Source organism: Xyrauchen texanus, chromosome 40, assembly GCF_025860055.1.
Source record: "Xyrauchen texanus isolate HMW12.3.18 chromosome 40, RBS_HiC_50CHRs, whole genome shotgun sequence".
Classification (NCBI taxonomy): Eukaryota; Metazoa; Chordata; class Actinopteri; order Cypriniformes; family Catostomidae; genus Xyrauchen; species Xyrauchen texanus.
In genome coordinates, this window is record NC_068315.1 from 3,075,534 (window position 1) to 3,097,571 (window position 22,038).

The window sequence follows — 22,038 nt, forward strand, 5'->3', positions numbered from 1 at the left end:
TTGCTAATACAAAGATTAATAATAATAACATTATACAATAAATACATATTTTAATAATGTAATTAATAATTAAATAATTAGTTTTAATATCATATTTTCCCCATTTTTATTTTAATCCTGCATTTTTACTAGTGATCTCTTTTTTTGTTCCTCTGTATTTATGTAAATGTTGACTCAAAAAGTATGACTTTGTTTTAATAACCTACTGGAGGTGACTATTTCTTGGTTTGCTCTTTCATATCTCAGGAAACAAAATGGGGATCTTCATGTTTTTAAGCATCAAGCTTTGTCTTATGCCGAGTTTACACTACACGCTTGTTAGCCCGATTTTCGCTTGCTGACAGTTCTGTGCAGATTGGCAACAAAGGCACGAAATCATAGGCAAATCGGTGCTCTCACCCGTGAGCTACGATTGCAGTGTATGAATTATCAAAGACGTGATCTGAGAGCAGGGCTGGACTGGTAATTTGGCATACCGGGCATTTTCCCGGTGTGCCGACGCACTTCGGGGCCATTCAGGGGTGGACTGGCCATCGGGAGAACCAAGCGGGCCGGTGGGTCGGCCACAAAACAAATGGGCCTCGGTAAGCTAAAATTAGCCACTGCGTTTTGCGGAATGGACCACAAAACAGTGCCAAGATATGCAGAAAAGGACAGCGAACAACAACTTTTGGTTCAGTTGCCATGTAAAATCCTGTGCCGATTTCATGTCCCAGTCCAGCCCTGTCTGAGAGAATCACAGACGCGTCGCCGATGTCAGCGAGATATCTAGAATGTTACATATCTGGACCTGTCTGCGACTCCAAATTGTGCAACGTGAAATATGTTTTGACTGAATACAACGGCAGTGTTGACCTACAGCCAATGAGAGAGCAAGACCCGGGGCATGGGACATTTCAGTGGGAGGATTCCTGATGTACCTGCAACAGAACATAGCTGCGGTATCAAGAAAGTCTCATTGGACCAAATAAATGGAGGGAAATGAGTGGAACATTGGCAGGAGCACCAGCGCCTATTTGATGTTTCATCTGAACTGTAGCACAACCGGGTGAAGAAAGAGAAGAGTTGGAGAGAAATTGCCAATTCTCTTGGACAGTCAGGTGAGCAAATAGGTCGATTTTTCAGTAGGAGGTTCTTTTTCATATTGTGACCATTAAAATATATGATTAAAAACATACACATAATATTCTGAAATGCATAACATACGATCATGCATTTGTTTTCGTATCTCGTATCACTTCTCGCGTGTACTCTGTTGTGAAACGTAATTTGGAGTCCAGGCAGAGTCGTTGGGGATTCGTCAATAGTGAAATGTTTTGTAATGTGTTCACCCCTGTCGCCGATTCATCGTGTAATTTGAAAACGCCACGACTTCCATGACAAGACAGACAGTTGTGTAACATGAATGGTTCCACGATCCGACGTCTTTGAAAGTCGTGTAGTGTGTAGGAGGCATTAGATGTTTCTCCTAAAATTTCATAGGAGTAATTCAAAAGACACCTATTTAAGCAAAAGTCTCTATTTGCTCTCTTTTCAATCGTATTCAGGTCATGCATGCACATTGGACCGTTCTTTTGATTGGGAAAGGTATGTATACTGTATATATATGTTTCTTTTTCAAAAGTGGTAGGAAACCCATTAAATAAAGCAGCGATTGTGCTGAGTTTACGTCTCTGCTTATAGTGAGGATCTTCTGTTGTTTCTGATGGCATGCTAAGTTTACGCCTGCACTTGGCACCGAGGCTATTGTGGGATGTAAGGTAACCTGCTCAACAAGACAATACCTCATTTACTCGACGCCTCGGCACAAGACCAGATCAAATAACAAGAAATTTGAGGGACAAAAGCCATTGATAAGCTGAACCGAAAAGAATGGCCACTTTGCTGCTTGTGGGAGACCAAGGGATGCCAGAGAAATCCGAATCTTGATGGTGGGACAGGCCTTGAGATAAACACAACAAGGAAATGTGAATCCAAACTGACAGCGCACTGATGTTAAAGGGGTCATATAATGCCATTAGTTTACAAGTTAATATGAATCTTTAGGGTCTAAATGAAAACTTTGTAATATACTTTTATTAAAAATTCTCATTAGTATTTTAAGAAAACACTAATTTTACCTGCTCAAAAACAGCTCTGTTTTCAGCACGCCGTTTCAGTGCATATGACTTTAAATGATAAAGAGCTTTGGTCACCCCGCCCCTCCGAAAAATGATTCGCGCAAGCATGAACGCATTGACGTTGCTCGTGGGGAATATTCCCATCGTAAACAAAACTCAGCCACTGCGTCTTCAGCGGTTCAGATTTAGGAACATCAAAATGACTGCTGTGTTCGTTATTACACCGAAGAACAGAACGCCACAATCGCTTAGGCGCCATTCTGCTCCAGTGTATCAACAATGATGACAGGCTATGATTGACAGCTCGCTCACGAGCGAGGGCGGGTCTGCGTAGAAACACTGCTGTCAATCAACAATCCTGGGAGGCGTCCGACCGTGTGACGTCACACGGTCGAACGGCTCGATTTGAGGCAGGGGAAAATATATAAGGAGATTAAAACAAAAACACTGGATGGATTTTTATCATAATAGGATGGTTGTGTACAGGCACAGCCAACACACATTTCAGTACAATCAACTTGAAAAAGTGCATGTACCATTATATGGAACCTTAATGGAATTTATACCTTTAAGGAATTTAGCAATTGCAAAGAATTAATCACAGCTTAGGTGCTTTATATTACAACCGCTGTACACAGCCTGATCTCATGAAAAGCACGTGACTGTGGCGACATTGTTGCAAATTTACAGTATGTGGTTCCTTTCAAGTATTGTGGCAGTTCAGAAGGGAAATGTCCACTGAGTGGCACAAATAGCAAGTTAAATGTTTTCCCAAACAGATTAGATTAATGCTCTAACGAGATTTAAATCAACCAAACTGACTTCCCTACCCTAAACCTTTAACCTAAACCTTACGGATAGTTTTATAAAGGCAATTGTGAGATGAAAAACACACTTGCTGAATCAAACATATCAATTGTTGTGCTTCTATGACACTTTCGGCTCACATGTCGACTTGTGTGCTCTACAGGAATCAAACCCCGGTCCTTTGCATCACAAGTGCATCACACTATCAGTTGAGCTGCAGCGCAATTTGATCGCAGTTGAACAAGCTTGTAAATCCAGTTGGATATGTAATGCAAACGTTAAAATGTAATGCCTATACATGCGCTATAGTAAAAATGTTTAGATGTCATAAGATAGCATTGTGTGAGGAAAAGGGGTGAAAAGATGTGTTTATGTACTGATAATCTGCCGTTTTACTCATGATTTGTGTGAAAGGGCTCAACTACCGCACACTACGTCGTATCCAATTTTCGTGCCAACGCAAAGCGTAAGTGGGCATGTGTGAAAGTGTTTGCGCTATCTGTGGGTGTGTGCACGCAAACTGTTGGTTTATTGTATGTTAATGAAGTGCCACAAAACACAATTTGATATTTTCCAGAGAAATAGGTCATTGCATTAAAACGTGTCAAAAGCACGTTTGTTTTCAGCGCAAACTCCAAACTCAGCTTCTGCGTTTCATTTTGGAGATTCCATCAGCAGATGGTAATAAAGTTCCAAACTCTGAAGATATTGTGGAACATCAAATGATGTCCCTGACAATCACTGTTTTATGATTAATGTTTGTTAAACTATCTATAGGTCATGTCTTATTTTTTATTTATTATTATTATGTTTCTATTTACAATTGTATTTATGATCTAATTTGAATTGGTATTTTTCCACCTGTTGTCATTAAGTGATTTTATGCCAGTGGCCTCTTTTTTTACCACTTTGTTATATTGTTTATTTTGTTGTTGATTAGTTTGAAGTGTAATATGAATTTAGAAATATTTTTGGTTACATTGTTTTTGTTTCAATTAATGAATATAATTTTCCAAAATCCAAAATGACTGGTAGAAGTGAAGTGCCGATACAATCACTGTTAATTCTACCAACTGCCAACGTCTGATGAATGTGCTGTCTTTGTTTAAATGTCTTTGACAGTGAATGGACCTATCTAATAGGATGCAGATGCTGCAATAACCAGAGATGAGTCTCAGAATGAAATTGCATTTGACATAGCCCATTAGCTCTTTATGTGCAAAAGTTTACCAAACATTTACATTTTACATTTACATTTACATTTATGCATTTGGCAGACGCTTTTATCCAAAGCGACTTACAAAAGAGGAAAACTATCAGCGAATCATCTTAGGGAGACAGTGGTACAAAAAGTGCCATATTACAAAGTTTCACTATCATCAGAATAGTATACAAAACAGATTTAAGTGCAACAAGAAATGTAAATATATATATTTTATTTTTTTTAGTGACCGGTTAAGTGCGTTTGGAAAAGATGTGTTTTTAGCCGTTTTTTGAAGATAGAGAGTGAGTTAGCTTGCCGGATTGAGTTGGGAAGGTCATTCCACCAATGTGGTATGATGAAACTGAAAGTCCGGGAAAGTGTTTTGGTGCCTCTTTGTTTTGGTACGACAAGGCGACGTTCCTTAGCCGACCGCAGGCTTCTGGTGGGAACGTAGCTCTGCATAAATGTTTTTAGGTATGCTGGAGCAGACCCAGTGACTGTTTTGTATGCCAGCATCAGGGCCTTGAATTTAAAACGTGCATGAACCGGCAGCCAGTGGAGAGAGACAAAGAGTGGTGTAACATGTGCTCTCTTAGGTTCATTAAAGACCAGACGTGCTGCTGCATTTTGGATCATTTGCAGGGGTCTAATAGCACAAGCAGGAAGGCCTGCAATGAGAGCGTTACAGTAGTCCAGTCTAGTTATGACAAGGGACTGAACGAGCAGTTGTGTGGCATGTACAGAGAGGAAGGGTCTTTTCTTCCTGATATTGTAGAGTGTAAATCTACAAGATCTTGCAGTTTTTGAAATGTGGTCTGTGAAATTTAGCTCATCATCACCAAACCCACTTACATTTACATTTATGCATTTGGCAGACGCTTTTATCCAAAGTGACTTACAGTGCACTTATTACAGGGACAATCCCCCCGGAGCAACCTGGAGTTAAGTGCCTCGCTCAAGGACACAATGGTGATGGCTGTGGGGATCGAACCAGTTATGCTTAAGCCCACTACGCCACCACGACTCCATATTAGGTATTTTTGTGCAAGCATCTAGAAGCCAAGTTTATGCCTAGACTTAGCAAATGCTTGCATGAAAATACCAAAACTTCATGGCCATGCCCACTGACTTATGATTTAAACTATAAATCTTAAAACGAAGTGCTGTGTGTAGCGCTAACACTCTTAAAACAGGGGCCATTTTCTTCTAGTGCCTCTAGTGTTACGTCCATGATACGTACAATGAGCCAAGTAAAAATCATTTAGCAAAAAAATGGTTGACTCATGGAGCTAGTGTAAAAGCTTTTAGATTTAAGAGCTCAACTCTGTTGGATTAGACCTGGATTGACAGCTCAATTTGGATTCCCTGTGGCCGACCCTCCTTCATACCGATGAGCCATTCCAATCTGAAGTACTCCTGTCAATCAAAGGATTAACCATTACAAGAAATAATGTTTGGAGTCACCCAATAGACATTAAAGGTGGTATGTCCTCCCCAATATTCACATTTAGTGGTCAACTAATGTGGATTTTTCAGTAGTTGGTTCTTAGATTATTACATTTGATTCCCCTAAATCTTGAATACATGATTACATCCTTATTTATTTATTAATATATTGTTGTTTTCCCACTATTCCCCTGTAGTCTGCTTAGTTATTCATTTATCTATTCAGTCTAGATTAAGACTATTTGAGGCTTGGCAACACAGAAAACAAAACAGAGTTTTTGGTTAGTTTGACCTCTCGCTAGGTTCATCTGTTAAGATAAATCACTATTAGTCTCTGAGAGATGATAGTTCTCATAGCTCTCCAATTTTATAGTGTTTTGAATTTAGCACTTTATCACCTATAAGCACCTATTGGCATTGAGCTCAACAGAGACCTCTGTTGGTGTTTTTATACCACTGTCCAAATTTTTCCTTTTTGTTCAGCATATTAGCTTAATATTTTGCAAAAACAATATTAGCATACAAATTGTTGACTGTGATTCTGTAATTTATAGATGCAAAAAGAGGATGTTTGTCATAATATATGAATTTTAAAACACAAAAATAAATCAAAGAAAATCATTTTGAAGAACTAAAGCTATACAAAGTGCTAAATAATACTATGTAAAATAAAATTTAATACATCTAGGAGAAACATTTTGAAGAAATACATCTTTGATAATGAAAATAAAATATTGTGCAATCAAATACAAATTAAAATAAAATGAAAAACAAGTGAAAAAATGAAGAAATAAATATTTGAAATTCAAAATAAAGTAAATAATTAATTAAAATAAAAGGATTACAATAAAATAAAATCTTGTGGATTTTTCTTTTGGATGAAATACATTTTTGAAATGCAAAATAATATATAATTATATAAAATACAATACAAATTTTATTAAAATAAAATAGAATAAATGAAAACAATATTGAGGAATTCTTTAAAATAAATACATCTTTGAAATTCAATGTAAATTAAATAATTAAAAAATGTAATAATAAAATAGTCAAAAGTTTAAAAAGTTAAACAAAATAAAATCATATAAAATTAAAATAATGTAAAATAAAAAAATAAAATAAATGTAATCTTGGGGAAAATATTATGAAGAAATAAATCTTTGAAATGCAAAGTAAAGTAAAATAAATATTTAAAATAAAAGTCAAAAGAAATAAGAATGTATCAAATATCATAAAGTGTCAATTATTATCACATATCACTTTATGCATACACAAGAGGAATCACATGTTAAAATCCTCATGTGGTTTCGGATTAAGATTTTATATAAAATACAGTACAAAATAAATAAATTAATAAATTAAGCATAGGAAATCATTTTAAACAATCACTTCATGCACATCCTGGATATATTAAGAGATGTTAAAATCCTCTGATTGCAAGGTTAAGATGACGGGATTCTTCCATGTGATTAATCTCAGTTAAAGTGATTGGCATGTTTGCAGTGTGCACCAATGGCCCCTATAGAGCTCCGAAGGCCTGTGAGGGGCCGGAATGTCTCTGTATCCCTTCATCACTCCTCCAGCTCAGGTTACAGCATTCATAGATCACACTGACACTGCAGGATGGCTGCTGTGGCCCAGTCCTGCCCTGAGAAGAGGCCGCAGGGCACAACAGGACTGCCCACTGCATGCTGGTCACAGATTATACCCACATCTCTGTGACAGACAGAAGTTAAAGATGCAGTATCTGCTTTGTCTTAGCGGAGAAGCATTGTGTATTTTTTTGGTGAGGAGTTTTTGGAAAATTAATATAAGATCAAAGGTTGTTTCGTTTTTATGCACAGGAGAACCTTTTGAAGTTCTATGGTTCTTTAGAAAACAATACAAGTTAATCTCAATCAACAGCATTTGTGGCATAATGCTGATTACCACAAAAGTTGATTTCAACAAAGCAAAACATCTGGGTTACAAAAAGGCACTTACAATGGAAGTGATTGGGGCCAATCCGTAAACATTAAAAATCTTAATGTTTCAAAAGTTTAGCCACAAGCCGTACATTTTTTTTTTGTTGTTGATAAAATCACTTAAGAATTATTTCTGTGTAAAGTTGTTTTACATTTTAGTCACAAAAAATTCTATGACGACGACATGATGCCATAAATCCTAAAACGACTGCAAAAACAATGATTTAAACTACTTTACAGTTCAAATAATACACAAGTTCTAACAAAATAATTAATGTAAGTGTTTTTATAAAATAAGCTTCACATTTCTGCCTTTAATATAAACCCTCCAAAAATTGGCCTCATTCACTTCCATTTTAAGTGCCTCACAAGTGCCTGCATTGTCGATTTTTGCATTTTTTAAAATAAGTAGGGAGTCAAAATTATTGGAGCATAATAGCTGTGATCATTGCACAAAAAAAGATGAGTGACTATTCTTTAAAATTTCTCCTTTAGGTGTTCCTTTTTATTATGGAGTGGTGGTGGTGTAGTGGGCTAAAGCACATAACTGATAATCAGAAGGTTGCTGGTTTGATCCCCACAGCCACCACCATTGTGTCCTTGAGCAAGGCACTTAACTCCAGGTTGCTCTGGGGGGATTGTCCCTGTAATAAGTGCACTGTAAGTCGCTTTGGATAAAAGCGTCTGCCAAATGCATAAATGTAAATGTTCCATGGGGTTTGTGGGGAGGGAGATTGCATTTGGGGTATGGAATAACAAGACGGTGAGTAAAGACTGACTACATTTTCATTTTGTCCAAACTATTCTTTTAACTCAAAACCTAGAACAAATACACTACTCTGAAGACCCTATAATGTTATGTCAAGAACTTTTTATAAATCCCCAAAGAACCATATAGCTAACTCAACACCAAAAATGAGTTCCTGAAAAGAAGAATGTTCTTTGCTGAACCTAAAATGCTCCAAATAACTATTTAAAATTGTGTTTTAACTAAACTCTAGATAGGGTCATAAAAATAGATTCCCCTGGTTGTCAGAGTCAGTTTCCTGAAGATAAATTGGTGCCCTCCCAGATGAGGGTCGCATCTGATGACATGGATCCTCAGATGAGCTCTGGGACCGATTGGACCCCTTCTTTCCTCCCAGCTCTCCCTCATCTGGATCTTTTACCGGGTGCAGTCAGGTATAGAGAGGAATGTTCAGGAAGTGACTGTGCTCCAGGCGAATTTCTGAGAGACAGACAGATAGAAGGATAGAGGGATGACAAAAGACGAGAGCTGAGAGTGGCCCCGGGGCGAGTCGACACGCCCACCTGTTGACTGCAGTTCAGGTGCTAAGTGCACTGTGAATGGACATTTACAATGGCGGTGGCAAGATGATCCGCTCTGCAGCCTCTCTCTGATCGCCTCTTCCTCTCAGTGTTGACACCGATCAGCAGGTGATAGATCGACACAAATGATGAGAACGAATCTTGGGAGATCTTCTCATTTTGTCTTTCTTGCCATCTGGCTTGAGTTCTTCTTAAAACCTTCAGCTAGAGTTGTTTTTCCTCTTCTTTTATCAATGGGTGTATGCAGCTTCTGAGATTTGCTCTTGGCGTTTGGTTGCTAAGGTCTTGAGGTTAACTGTTTCACACTAAAACAAATCGTCATATCATCTTTTAGACGAATGGCAGTCTTCCTCTAGCTTAACAATGAGATAAAGTGTAGCTTAAAAGACCATTCTAGATTCATGTTTGACTGCTCAATGGTTTCTCTTTCATAGCTTAAGAGACATAATGGAGATCTTTTCAGATGTCTGAGAGGATGTTTCAGATGTTTCTCCAATAATTCCTTAAGAGAAATATAAAATAGGCACAAATTATACAACTGTTGAGCATAGCTCAGGTTGTTAGGGTTAATTTGGGTGAGAAATGAGCAGCCTAGTCTCAGAATGAACGTTACCACAACAACATTTTTAGGGTTAGGGTTTAGGCATTTGGTTAAGGTCAGGATGACTGTTTTGTTAAACTCTCTGTAAGGGGGTTAAGATGGGAAAGGAGGAGGCGAGAACCGGCTTGTCAATATAAATAATAATTTAATTAAACTCAAAACAAAAGCACAAACACATAAAAATAAACACACACATGACGGACATGCCCGTAATTCTCCCTCTCTCGAACCATCGTCACCGGCCGCCTTTATCCCTCGCGCGCCCCATCAGGCCGTTTGGGGACCGGGCATGCGACATTCTAGCCCGGCCCCGCCCCCCTCCGCTCCACACTCCTCCCGGCGTTACCTCAGGCCGGGGTGCCACCTTCCCTCGTGGACAACAATCTTCTCTCGACCCCTCCACGTCTCTGGGGATGGAAGGGCACTCCTCCACCCCCGGCAGCGGCTCCCTCGCTCCAGGCAGTCGGGGAATCCAGTCCCCACTCGCCCCGCGGAAGGCGGCCGTTCCCCGCGTCCGGGCGGTCGGGATACTCGTGTGCACGTGCAACATTCTAGCCTGGCCCGGCCCCGCCCCCTCCACTCCACACTCTCGTTTATCTTTTAGGACACTATTGGTTAGGTTTAGGCTGAAGGTTAACATCTGTCTAAAAATCACCTTACAAACCTCACATAATTGCATCATAATTTCAAGTTTGCAAAAAATGTTGACATGGTCACGTAACTTTCATGAGATCAGGCTGGAAATGAGAGAGAGAGAGTTTATAATGAGATATCTGACTTTTGATTGCAGACTTTGGTCTCTTGGCAAGTCTGAGCACTATTTGAGACATTGTTGAGATATCCGATATCAAGATGGCGAAATCGTAAGTGTTGGCTCATAAAAAAATTGTATGGATTATACTCCCACAGAGAAAAGTAAATTAACCAACAAAGACCGTTATTAGTATTTTTCATAAGATTATCCCCTAACCCCAACCTATCCTAACCATACCATAAATCTCTATGGTTAAGCCTAACCATAGTCTAACCCCTCACCCAAACCTTAAACCTAAATAAAGCCTTGAATAGGAGTCTAGCTAAAATTTGATGAATGTATTATATCATTTGAAATTCTGTTTGTTGATTGTTTGGTCTCTGTGGTAATAAAATTTGTACCTTTTTGACGAGCCAAGTCGCACGATATCTTACGATTTTTCCATCTCGTGCTAATTATGACAAGTTGTCATGAGACTATGTTGGAAACACCCTACTGGGGGTCTGAGAAGCAGGAGACTTGTCCTTTTCTCTCCTTAATCTCATTATAATGACATAATTGATATTTTTCTTTCCTGTGTCCTCTTCTATTTCTGCAGTCTTCAGGGGTTTACAGTAACAAGTTAATAGGAGACTGCAGACTTTGTTTCATGGTCAGAGATGTCTAATAACACCATCACTTTGCCAGTCATCGCATTAGTCTTCCCAGGGTGCAATTTAGCTCCATCAGAGCCAGCCATGTGCTTTAAAAGCATGCAGAGCTTCATCTGTTGACTAAGACACCTTCATCGCACCTTTCTCAGCCACGGACACGTTACAAACCAGCAATTATCCACAGACAACACGACAAATTGCAGCACCATCCAAAAATCGCCTCACGCTAACCTAGAACGCCACACGAGCAATCTGATACGCCTTTTCCTCAGAAACCTCTCAACCTTTGGGCCTCAATCGTCAATGCGTGAGATCAGGACATATCAGGTCGACAGCATTATGATGTTATGGGTCCTTCCATAATTTATTTAGAAAATAGTTCTTGACATGACAACATTTTATGGCCAGGAGTTAAATAAATGTTCAAGGAGTAGTTCCAGCTAAAATGGACATTTTTTTTTTTTTTTTTTTTACTATTATATCTCATATGAAGCACATTAATGGTGCTTTGTAGTAATCGTTTGTCCTTCAGGAGATTGAAAACCAGGGTCACAAAGACCTGCCATTATATGTAGAAAAGCTGTGTAAACAACCTTGTGTGCTCTACAGAGAATAAAATGGTTTAAAATGACAAGAAGGAAGTAAATAATGATGGTATTTTCATATATGGGTGAACTATTTCTTTGAACCATTTCTTTGAGCAATTACTTAAAAAGCTCTTCGCCCCCAAGCATTTTAGCTCCTCCAAGATGGAAAACATTTTGTACCTTTGTCCATCTGCTGCCTGAGAGAGAACCCTGAGAGCTGTCACAGTCACATTGAGACGTCAAACAGTGCTGATGTGTTTTATGGATTTTATAGACCGGAGATGTGGCATGACGAACTAGAACACTTGGCACACCAACAGTATTTCACCAAACTGACACCCGTGTCGTCACATAGCAAACTGTTGAAATGAATTTGAAATGGACCCCATGATATCTTTCCGAGAGAGCAAAATATGTGTGTCGATGCAACAGTTTCTTGTAGACACCCATTGTTTGAGATCTTGCGTGAGATCTTCGGCAGGTTTCAGAAGGTCCAGACACCTGATTGGAAAGATTTTAGATTTATATTAGTTAAACTTGAGTAATTAAAAATGAATTATATTCAATCATTTTGTCAAAAGATTTAATGTCATTATTTTTTGGTAGGTAACACATTCAGTTCCTCTTTAACTGAAAAGTCTCATGACAATTGTCGTACGAAATGGCGAAATCGTACACTTGGGTCTGTTGGGAACATTATTTTAGACTTTCTCACTTGTCTCATTGATCTCAAATTGCACACTTTTCGAGAATTTTCAAGCTGCTTTTTTGTTTGTTTGCTTTTGCTAATTAAGGACAAAACTACCAAATTGTTGTGAGTTTGCATGCTTGACAAATTGGACAACCACTGTAGTCTGTACATAGCAAATTAGCAATTTTATAGAAATGTACTTTAGAAAAAGCACACTGGCTTCTAAATTCATGAGTGACGACTTTGTGTTTTGTAGACCAAAACTTCATATAATGTTAACCAAACATTATTTCACTCATAAATCAAAGATCTTTTCTTCAGCCTGATCTCATGAAAATGACGTGACCATTGCAACATTTTTGCAAAACAAAATGACATGCTTCATTACACGTTTCCATGCGGATTCCCGGTGAAATGTCCAACGGGGGGCGCCAAAAGCGAGTGAAAAGGTGTCGTAATCCCACAAGGTTTTTAAGGTGAATGTTAGATTGAGGTTTTAATGCGTAATACATACCTCCATAACCTAAACTGTTAACTTAAACCTCTTCAATAGTGTTCGAAAAGAAAATGAGAGGCAAACAAAACAACACCTAAACCTAACCGACTGTGCCGTAAAAGCAAATGCGACATGAAAGGCAAAATTTCTGAGGCAACCACATACTTGTTTTGTCTCTTATGTGACACTTTGGTCTCAAATCTCAGTCTCCCAAGTCTAAATTCCAACATTCAATGAGGTGAGCTACAGCGTAAGCCAATCACATTGGATTAACTGTGTAAAAGTGTCTATAAACACGCAATTTTCATTGCTAGGTTATGATATATAAAGTCATAATCAGCTGTTGTTCTCATCATTTTTGTGAAAGTGAGCAAACCGCACAGTTGTTTTAGCGTCTCTCGTGTTCATTTCACCCGGAAACTGCGGAAAATCATAAAACCCAGTTTGCAAAAATGTATTTATATTAATGTTCATTATGAGACTAGGTTGATTTTCTTAAGACCCTTTGGAAATTCCAGAGGGAACACATGACAAATTAGCCTTCCTGGTAGGCCTACAAACTAACGTCATGACTGAATGTCTCTGTTTAATATAATGACAAATGATCTAAATTTAAATGAAATTATTTCTGTTTTGGTGTTGATGAGGTACGTGTTAATGTACATATAAGACAAAAAAATGTTGAAAACACTTTTGGAGGATAGAACAGGTCGGCTTAGCTCTGAATCATCTTCTCAGATTTACTGGTAGGTCTGTGATCTCTGAAACGGCGTTTCGCTCCAGTGATGACTGCACCTTTCATCTCAAACGCCAACCCATCACCTACGGCTTCAGTTACGTTGTAGTGACAGCTTCAAAGATGTGCTGCTCCATATACAAAGATGGTTTTGAGAGGGAAATAAGGGCAGATGTTTTTCACACAATAAGCTGGAGGATCAATATCAGTTTGAGTTTGTGCTTGTGAGAATGTCACACATCTTCCTCAATATGGATTTACAATTGAAAGTATTCATGTTACTTGTAGCTAAAATTGGACTAATATTGGGTTCCTGTATTTCGATTATTACAGAAATGAGCATGGTGGTTCTACAGAGTGTTTATCATGGAAACTACAGACCTGAATCTCTAGTGATGTTAAATCTAATTTTCTTTTTTTCTGTGTTGGTTGAAATCCTGTTCAATCTGAGCTGAGAGAAAGTACCTCAGACTCACTAAATCAATCACTGCAGCTGTCAATGTGGCGTCCTCTCAGCTTGCTGGCCTGCCAAAGGGGACAATAAGGTCTTAACAGGGACAGATTAACCTGTGATTGCACCAGACAAGCTGTGAGCTTGACACATCATGCCTCAAAACACTGATCTGAAGTCAGATGTGATGTGCACTTCATCATACTGAATTATAAGATAATTACTAGGAAAGATAAGCTCAGATCTACTGTTAAATGTGAAGAATAGGTGGAGTTAGACAGGTTAACTTCCATGCATTTTGGGCTCTGTTTACAATTTTGTGTGAGAAACTGGCTCTGTTTCAAAACTTAGAGAGCTGCCTACATAGGGCGCAATTTTAGGGGTGCTCATAACACAAAGGCTGTCGATAATATGCTGCAACTAGCTCAGTGAAAAATCCGTTCAATATTATGTTCATTGTTGATTTTAAATCGGTAGTTGATGCATAATATGATAATGAGAATTTTTCTTTATCAACATCAATATTTGAAGTTACAATTTATATGTGGAGGGATTTTTAAGTTATATAAAAGGGAAAATGTATAAGAGTGAGAAGGAATGTTAAGGTACTGTGCAGGGCTGGATTGGTAATCTGGCATACCGGGCATTTTCCCGGTGGGCCGACGCACTGTGGGGCCGATCAGGGGTGGACTGGCCATCGGGAGAACTGAGCGGGCAGGTGTTTCGGCTGCGAAACGGGCCAAATGGGCTGCGATAAGCTAAAATGAGCTGCCGCATCATGCAGAACGGACCACAAAATGGCGCCACGTTATGCAGAAAAGGACATGAACACCCCCCACCCCACCCAATTTTGGGCCGGTTGCTATGTAAACTCCCAGGCCGATTTCTCTTCCCAGTCCAGCCCTGGTACTGTGGCTGGTCACCATTTATTATATATATATATATTAATGTTTTTAATTATTTATTATTATTTTTTTCTGCACTAGTTTAATTTAAATGGTTTCAATAATTTAAATAGTTTAAATAATTTCCCCAAATGTAAACGGGAAAGTGTAGTATTATATTTCAGATGCTGTGACTTCTCACCATTTCTTTTAAGTTTTTCAAAAAGTATTTTGTCTTCATGAGTTCATTTTAAATAGTCATGTAATATGGTTGTCATGAGGTCATATTTTAGTTAGGATGCTGCCTTGGAAGGCTGCTGCCTATTGTAGGCAATAGACTGCAAGGCAGCTCACTAGTTTTAGGGAAAGAGCCACTATCTGTGTCAGTCTTTCTAAATGTGTGTGAAAGAGCAAGAAAGAGAGACAGAGGGAGGGAAAAAACAAATTGGAGAAATAGCTCAAGGTGTGATGTTATCTGATGTTAACTGAAGAATGACACCATAATGGAACAGCAAGGGTGTAATTATTCTCTTCTCTTTTTCTCTCCTCGGCTCTCCCTCGCTCACTCCTTCTCTCCATCTCCATGCTCTGCCCTCTCTGACAAATGAAGATTAATGGCGGAGATAAGTGCTGGTTCCTGCTTGTCTCGGCTGCAACTCGTCACATGTCCAGTGTGTGAACAGGAATCCCTATTTCAGAATAGTTCTCATTGTCATGATGTTAGTCTTGCTCCGGGTACAAACTTTATGAATTTGAGTGTTTAGTATAAAGAAATGACATTCATATGGATCTGGCGTCAGCAGCCTCTTGTCATATTTTTTGTTCAGAGGCATAGAGTGTGTGTGTTTTTAAGCTATAACATTTATTTTAAGGATAAGTGTGATAACTACTTAATTTGGAAGTGCTGTAAACATAATCTTTAACAAATGGCAAGCATAAAATATCCCCATTCCCTGAAAAATATAAATGTAATAGACTCTGTGACAGTGATATGTAGTTTCTGTAAACAATGGAAAAAACGGCTGCTTGTCAAAACACACAAAGTTTAAAAATGCTACTTTTTGTTACCGTTGCTTTTTACAACATAAAGTTCTAGAACTGTTCAAATCGCTTGCAGCAGCTTTTAACCGGATAGTACAATCAAAAATGAAAATGATGTCATCATTTAATCACCCTGATGTGGTTCGAAACCCGTATGCCATTCTTTCTTCTTTAAAGAAACTTGGGTGTGTTGAATCAATTCACTTTAAAAGATCATGGAAAAATTGTATGTATATAAAGTATATCTATATATATATATATATATATATACATATATATACACACACACACATACACATAACACATATACACACACACACACACACACATATATATATCCAGTCTAATATGGAGAATGTAGAATAGATACTGGTATAATAAGGTGTGTGTGTGTGTGTGTGTGTGTGTGTGTGTGTGTGTGTGTGTGAGAGAGAGAGAGTGTGAGTGTGGGCAGGTTTAAGTGGTTTACGATGACTTTTTTTTAAGTTACGAACTGGTCATTACAAGAGTATTTTGCTATAAATGTGGTTTATGAGGACATTTCTAGTGTCCCCATAATTCAAACCGCTTAAAAATAATACTAAACAATGTTTTATTAAAAATGTAAAAATGCAGAAAGTGTTTTGTGAGGGTTAGGTTTAGGATAGGGGATAGAATCTGTAGTTTGTACAGTATAAAAATCATTATTGCTATGGAGAGTCCTCATAAGGATAGCCACACCAACATGTGTGTGTGTGTGTGTGTGTGTGTGTGTGTGTGTGTGTGTGTGTGTGTGTGTGTGCATGTGTGTGTGTGTGTGTGTATGTGTGTGGGTGCGTGCATGCATGTGTGTGTGTGTCCCTGCAGGCACAGGTTGTTGTGTATCTCTGAGCTCTGTGATACAAGTTTAGGGGGAATTGTGTTTCAGCATTACAGATGGCCTTTTCCTAATCCTTTCACACCCTCCATGTGACCCTGTGCTCAGGAGCCTGTGCAATGAGAGAGAGAGACAGTGAGCTTGAGAGAGACTGGGAGAGAGAAAGGTACAGAAAAGAGGAAAAAAGATTATCCTCCATTCCTGATATAATTAATGGTGTGTTTGCATACCAAACACTCTCTGAGAGATTCCCGTTGAAGTAGCGCATTTAAGAAGCGTCACGCTTGAACGTCCACCTAATCCTCACAAAGAGGCTCGAATGACCCCTGATTTGTGATCAATATCACTTATGTGTCTTATTAATCTTTTCCCATTTAATGAGTTCTGCAATATTACATTATTAATAATAATAATAATAATACAGAATTTTATATTCTAAAAACAACTTATATAGATATGGAATTGGACAAATTATTTTTATTTTTTTAAATAAACACAGCAGCCAATAGCTTAGTATTTTAAGCTTTAGGTTACATCAAAAGGTCTAATGTGGAAGAGTTTCTACATGTTGAATCAGGTTGAGTTCAGAGCTGGGTTGAGTTTGACTGTTGTGTCAGCTCAGATTTCTAATGATTTGGAGGAGAAGAGGTGAGTCAGATCAGAGCAATCAGACTTTCTTAATAGAAGGAAAAATTATAATATATATCTTAAGAGTTGTGCATAATTTATATGACTTGTAAGTTCTTTGTAGAAAACCTAAAGACAAATAAAAAATGTTTTAAATAATTTGGTGATGTTGTTCATAAATGCTGTTTTACATTTTCCATACATGACTGTATGACTGTAATTTCAATAGATAAGAAAATATCATACCAAGTTGCATTTTTGCCTAGTGGATGATAAAATGTTAAAAAAAGGAACCCGAGACATCTAGAGACTTGGTGTGGCGGGCTCTTTTGACTTGAGCATGTAAGCAACCACCTAGCAATCACTTTGTAACATGTTAAAAGCATGCAGAACACCTTATAAACCATATAGCAATGCCCTGACAACAATCCACAAACATGTATGTATGTTGATGAGTTTTGGATTGCATGCTCCACTTGCATTTTCTATGTGTTTTGAATGTATTTAACCCAATAGCTAGTGACTGAGCTCTAGATACTCTATAAAAGTAGAAGAATTGAATTGTCTTTTGTGGTTGACCTGCTGTGCCCTTTTGCTCAAATGATGCAAGCAGCAACCTTGTATTGCACACAGGGGGCAGCAAAGAGCTGAATCGGCATCAGAATTATGAACACATCCCTGCTGCCCCCTGCTGGCAGACACGAGCACACACCCAGGATGTCTTTTCTAACGATGATACAATTTATGCACCAACCCCAAGGGGCAGAAGTTCAGTTCATGCTGTATTCTGGGATATTATATCACATTCTGACTCACAATTACCTGCAATCTCTTGCCAGTATCATACTTTTTCCAGGTAGATTATTGACCGTTTAGATTTTATCAGTCAATTTGTTTTATGTTCTAGACCTTCAAAATTACTTGTAGAAGACATTGTGAACTGCACACACACACACACACACACACACACACACACACACACACACACACACACACACACACACACACATAATTTGTAACATATATGAAAGTACACAATTCATATATATATATTTAAAAGTTTATTATATACAAAACAGACATAATTTTTCTGTTAATACAATTTTGTTGCATAAGCAGCAAAAAAAAAATTGTTTCAGAACTAAATATTTTCACTTTTGTGCAATATGATGTGCAAAGAAAATGTGTTTAGTTGGAATAAAGTCTATTTCTAACCAGTTATGTATCATTTAAATGATTTTAAGGTCTTAGCGGTAAAGACAAATAAATGACATTTATGAAACCTTTTTAAATTATTTGAGTGTTTTTTTTTATTATTAATTTGTTTATGCTGTTGTACATTCTCCACAAAATGTCAGTATGAACGTCATTGCATTAGAAAACAAATTATCAAACCCAATAGCTTTTATTAGAGATAGCTCAAGCGCATTTATAAAGCAAAACATTACACACGCACACACACATAAGCCCACACATGCACAAACACACACGCCCACACACATACATAAACACACACGCCCACACACATACACAAACACACATGTACACATACACACACATACAAAAACACACACACACACACACACACACACACACACACACACACACACACACATACACAAACACACACGCCCACACATGCACACATACACACACACACACAAACACACTCACCCACACATGCACACAAATACACACACAAACACACATGCACACACATACACACACACACACACACAAACACACACATACACAAACACACATACACAGAAACACACACATACACACACAAACACACACACACACACACACACACACACACACACACACACACACACACACACACATACACAAACACACACATGACAAAAATACCTTAAATGATAAAACAATAGATATACTGTTCAAAATGTATTTGGACACTCTCTGGTTTTCAAATGTTAGTGGAACATGTCCATCACATGAACTTGAGGGGAACTGACTTCATACATCCACTAAAAATCACCAGTTGGTTCAAAGTAAAGACAAAAACGGTGTTCTGAGAAAAGCTCTAGCATTGTATGCTTGCAGCTGCCACTTTGATGTTTGGTTATCTAATGCAATGACATTCAGAAATGTTTAAGTGTTCAAATACTTTTTGGGGCCACTGTAACTACACTGTGGCCATCGTTAAGTTCTGTTTCAGTTCAGATAATTGCTGCAATTCACTTTGCAGTTAATGTGGCAGTATCAAAATAATGAACTTAACTTGAAGTTGAACCGGAATGGAACTGAAGGCTGTGGGATTGTGCTTTAGTGTTAGAACATCATGATATCTTGCGGTGCATCCTCCGTGGGTTTCTCCTGCTCTTTGCGTCGTGTTTGTGCGATGTGGACGTACAGAAAAACTATCAGGATGGCGAACAGGTTGGCGCAGATGTACGGTATCAGAAGGAAGAATCCCGCATGCAGGTCAGTCTTCACATTCTCCAATTTCACGTCACTCTCTTGCGCAAGCACGAGCGCCTGGAACATCTGAAGTGGGTACACGTTCAGCACGAACAGGATCAGCGCAAGGGTCGCCACAGATGCTGGACGTGGGAAAAGAGGAAACACAGTGTACTGTGAAATAGATATAGGCTATCATTGAAATAGAGAGGGCTCCAAAAGTCTGAGAACACATTGAAAAACCTGGCAATTAAAAATTATGTATCAACAATTATTTTAAACAAAATTTTATACTACTGTAAAATCAGAAATTCATTCATGGTCATTGTAATTTTATTACATAGTAGTTTTGTAAATGCATTTTACTTTAGTCTCAGTTTTTCCAATAATGATTTTTAGAAATGTTTTCATTCAGTTTATATAAGCGCTTGGCGCATGTGCATGCATGTGTGTGTGTGTCTCTGTGTGTGTGTGTTTTCTTACCACTGAGTCCACTGCATGCATAAAGTCCTACTGGTCCCATATAGGTCTGATACGGGTTACTGAAGCTGTTATACAGTGTGATCAGAATACTGCCTACAGACCCAAAAAGAGCCACTGCCAACAGGGCAACTACCAGACCGTGCAGGACTATTGGTCCCTGACCATGTTTTTGTAGCCGATTAAACACTAAGAACCAGAGAGTGAAAGAGAGAGAATAGGCTTATTGTGATGGACAAGGAAAACATGCAATACAACAATGTTTATTGTAAATAAAATTGCATAACCTGTGACTGTGGCAGGACGGAGGGCGGGGCCGGGTCGTGATTATACACACCCGGTCACTTATCATGCTAATCAAGCCTCCGAGAGGGAAAAAGGCCGACTGCGGAGGATTGTGCGGGAGTGAGAGATGTGTGTGTTTGTCTTTTAAGTTTATCATTAAAACTATTATTTATATTGTCAAGCCGGTTCTCGCCTCCTCCTTTCCATTGACTGCTATACAGTGACATATTCCAGCAAAGTAGTTTGTCATGTGATTTATATTTAATGGCTGCCCAAGTTCCTTAAAACTCCAAAGGTCACCAAAAGTCAATACATTTTAAACATGACAGTGGCTATATCATTTCATTACCTTTTATTAGAAGCCACACTTATAAATGTCTGAATGTCATTGCACAAGATAACAAAATAGAAAAACAAGTGGCAAACGTGTAGTCAGTTCTCCTCAAATTCACACAGGGGTCGTAGCAGAATAACCACACACGGGAAGTCAGCCTGTTGTTTTAAAGTGTTTTGATTCTCTAGGATCATCCATATTATGCCAACTGACTTACCTACAAACCATCACCATCTATCTTCAAACATTTGTGCATCGACTCCAGTGTGACTGTGTTTCCCTGTGGTGTTACTGGAAGACCCGGTTCGAATGCTGCGTTATAACCAGGAAGTAACTGCTTTTGTATAACCAGTGATGAGCGATTCAGAGGTTGCATTTTACCTTCTAGTGTTACATATTTACTCTACTGATGGTCAGGTTCAGGGCTGGACTGGTAATTTGGCATACTGGGCATTTTCCCGGTGGGCCGACGCACTTTGGGGCCGATCAGCGGCGGACTGGCCATCGGGAGAATCGAGCGGGCCGGTGGGTCAGCTGTGAAACGGGCTGAATAGGCCGTGATAAGCTAAAATGAACCGCCACGTTATGCAGAACGGACCACAAAATGGTAAAGTGTTACCAACGATAACAGCAAATTAAAAAATACCAGTGGAATTTCCAACTTTCATTTTAATTTCAGTGATTTATCTAAAACGATTCCTGATAGACCGTAGTGTGGATTCACAGTTTAAGATATAACATTGCATAATCCAGCGTGACAAACTCTAAATGATTTTATTTGAAGCCAAACATGAATGACTTACCTTCTACATATTCTCCAAGTTTATCAAACCTTGGGCAGGCAATTTTGTCCTCAGTGCCATTAAAAAGAGTGATTTTGAGAAAGGCAGTCCCATTGGAAAAATCGTCATTGGTGGATGCGCAGCGGAGTGTGGATTCAGCCCAATATGTAGACATCCCGAAAGCCAAAACAGCCGCACCAGCTGCGTTTATAATAGCACTTGACAAGAAATGCATTAGTTTTTCTACGGACGGCATTGTTTCTGTATAATGAGCAGGTTCTTTGCTTAAAAGTTTTCCAATGTATTTCCCACTCAAAATGTTCTTCCGCTTGTCACACAGAACTCCACATGTGACTACAAATGTTTGTGGCTGGGAACAGCGAGATCTTGGGATGGGTGAAGGGTTGGTAGGCTGTTGGGTAATAAACGATGCTGATATAAGTTGCACTTTGTCACTGATCTTAAGCCTGTCCCAGTTGTATC

The 22,038-nt window shown here is 38.6% G+C and overlaps 1 protein-coding gene across 1 annotated transcript; it reads right to left on the reverse strand.

The window, feature by feature from the left end:
- Positions 1-19,545: 19,545 nt before the first annotated feature.
- On the reverse strand, positions 19,546-21,892 carry LOC127633209 (clarin-3-like). Its single transcript, XM_052112132.1, has 3 exons — positions 21,577-21,892; positions 20,158-20,343; positions 19,546-19,817 (listed from the first exon to the last, which is right to left on the reverse strand). Exons 1-3 carry the CDS (start codon positions 21,809-21,811, stop codon positions 19,546-19,548), a joined length of 693 nt encoding a protein of 230 aa, XP_051968092.1. The 5' UTR covers positions 21,812-21,892.
- Between the last annotated feature and the right edge of the window lie 146 nt (positions 21,893-22,038).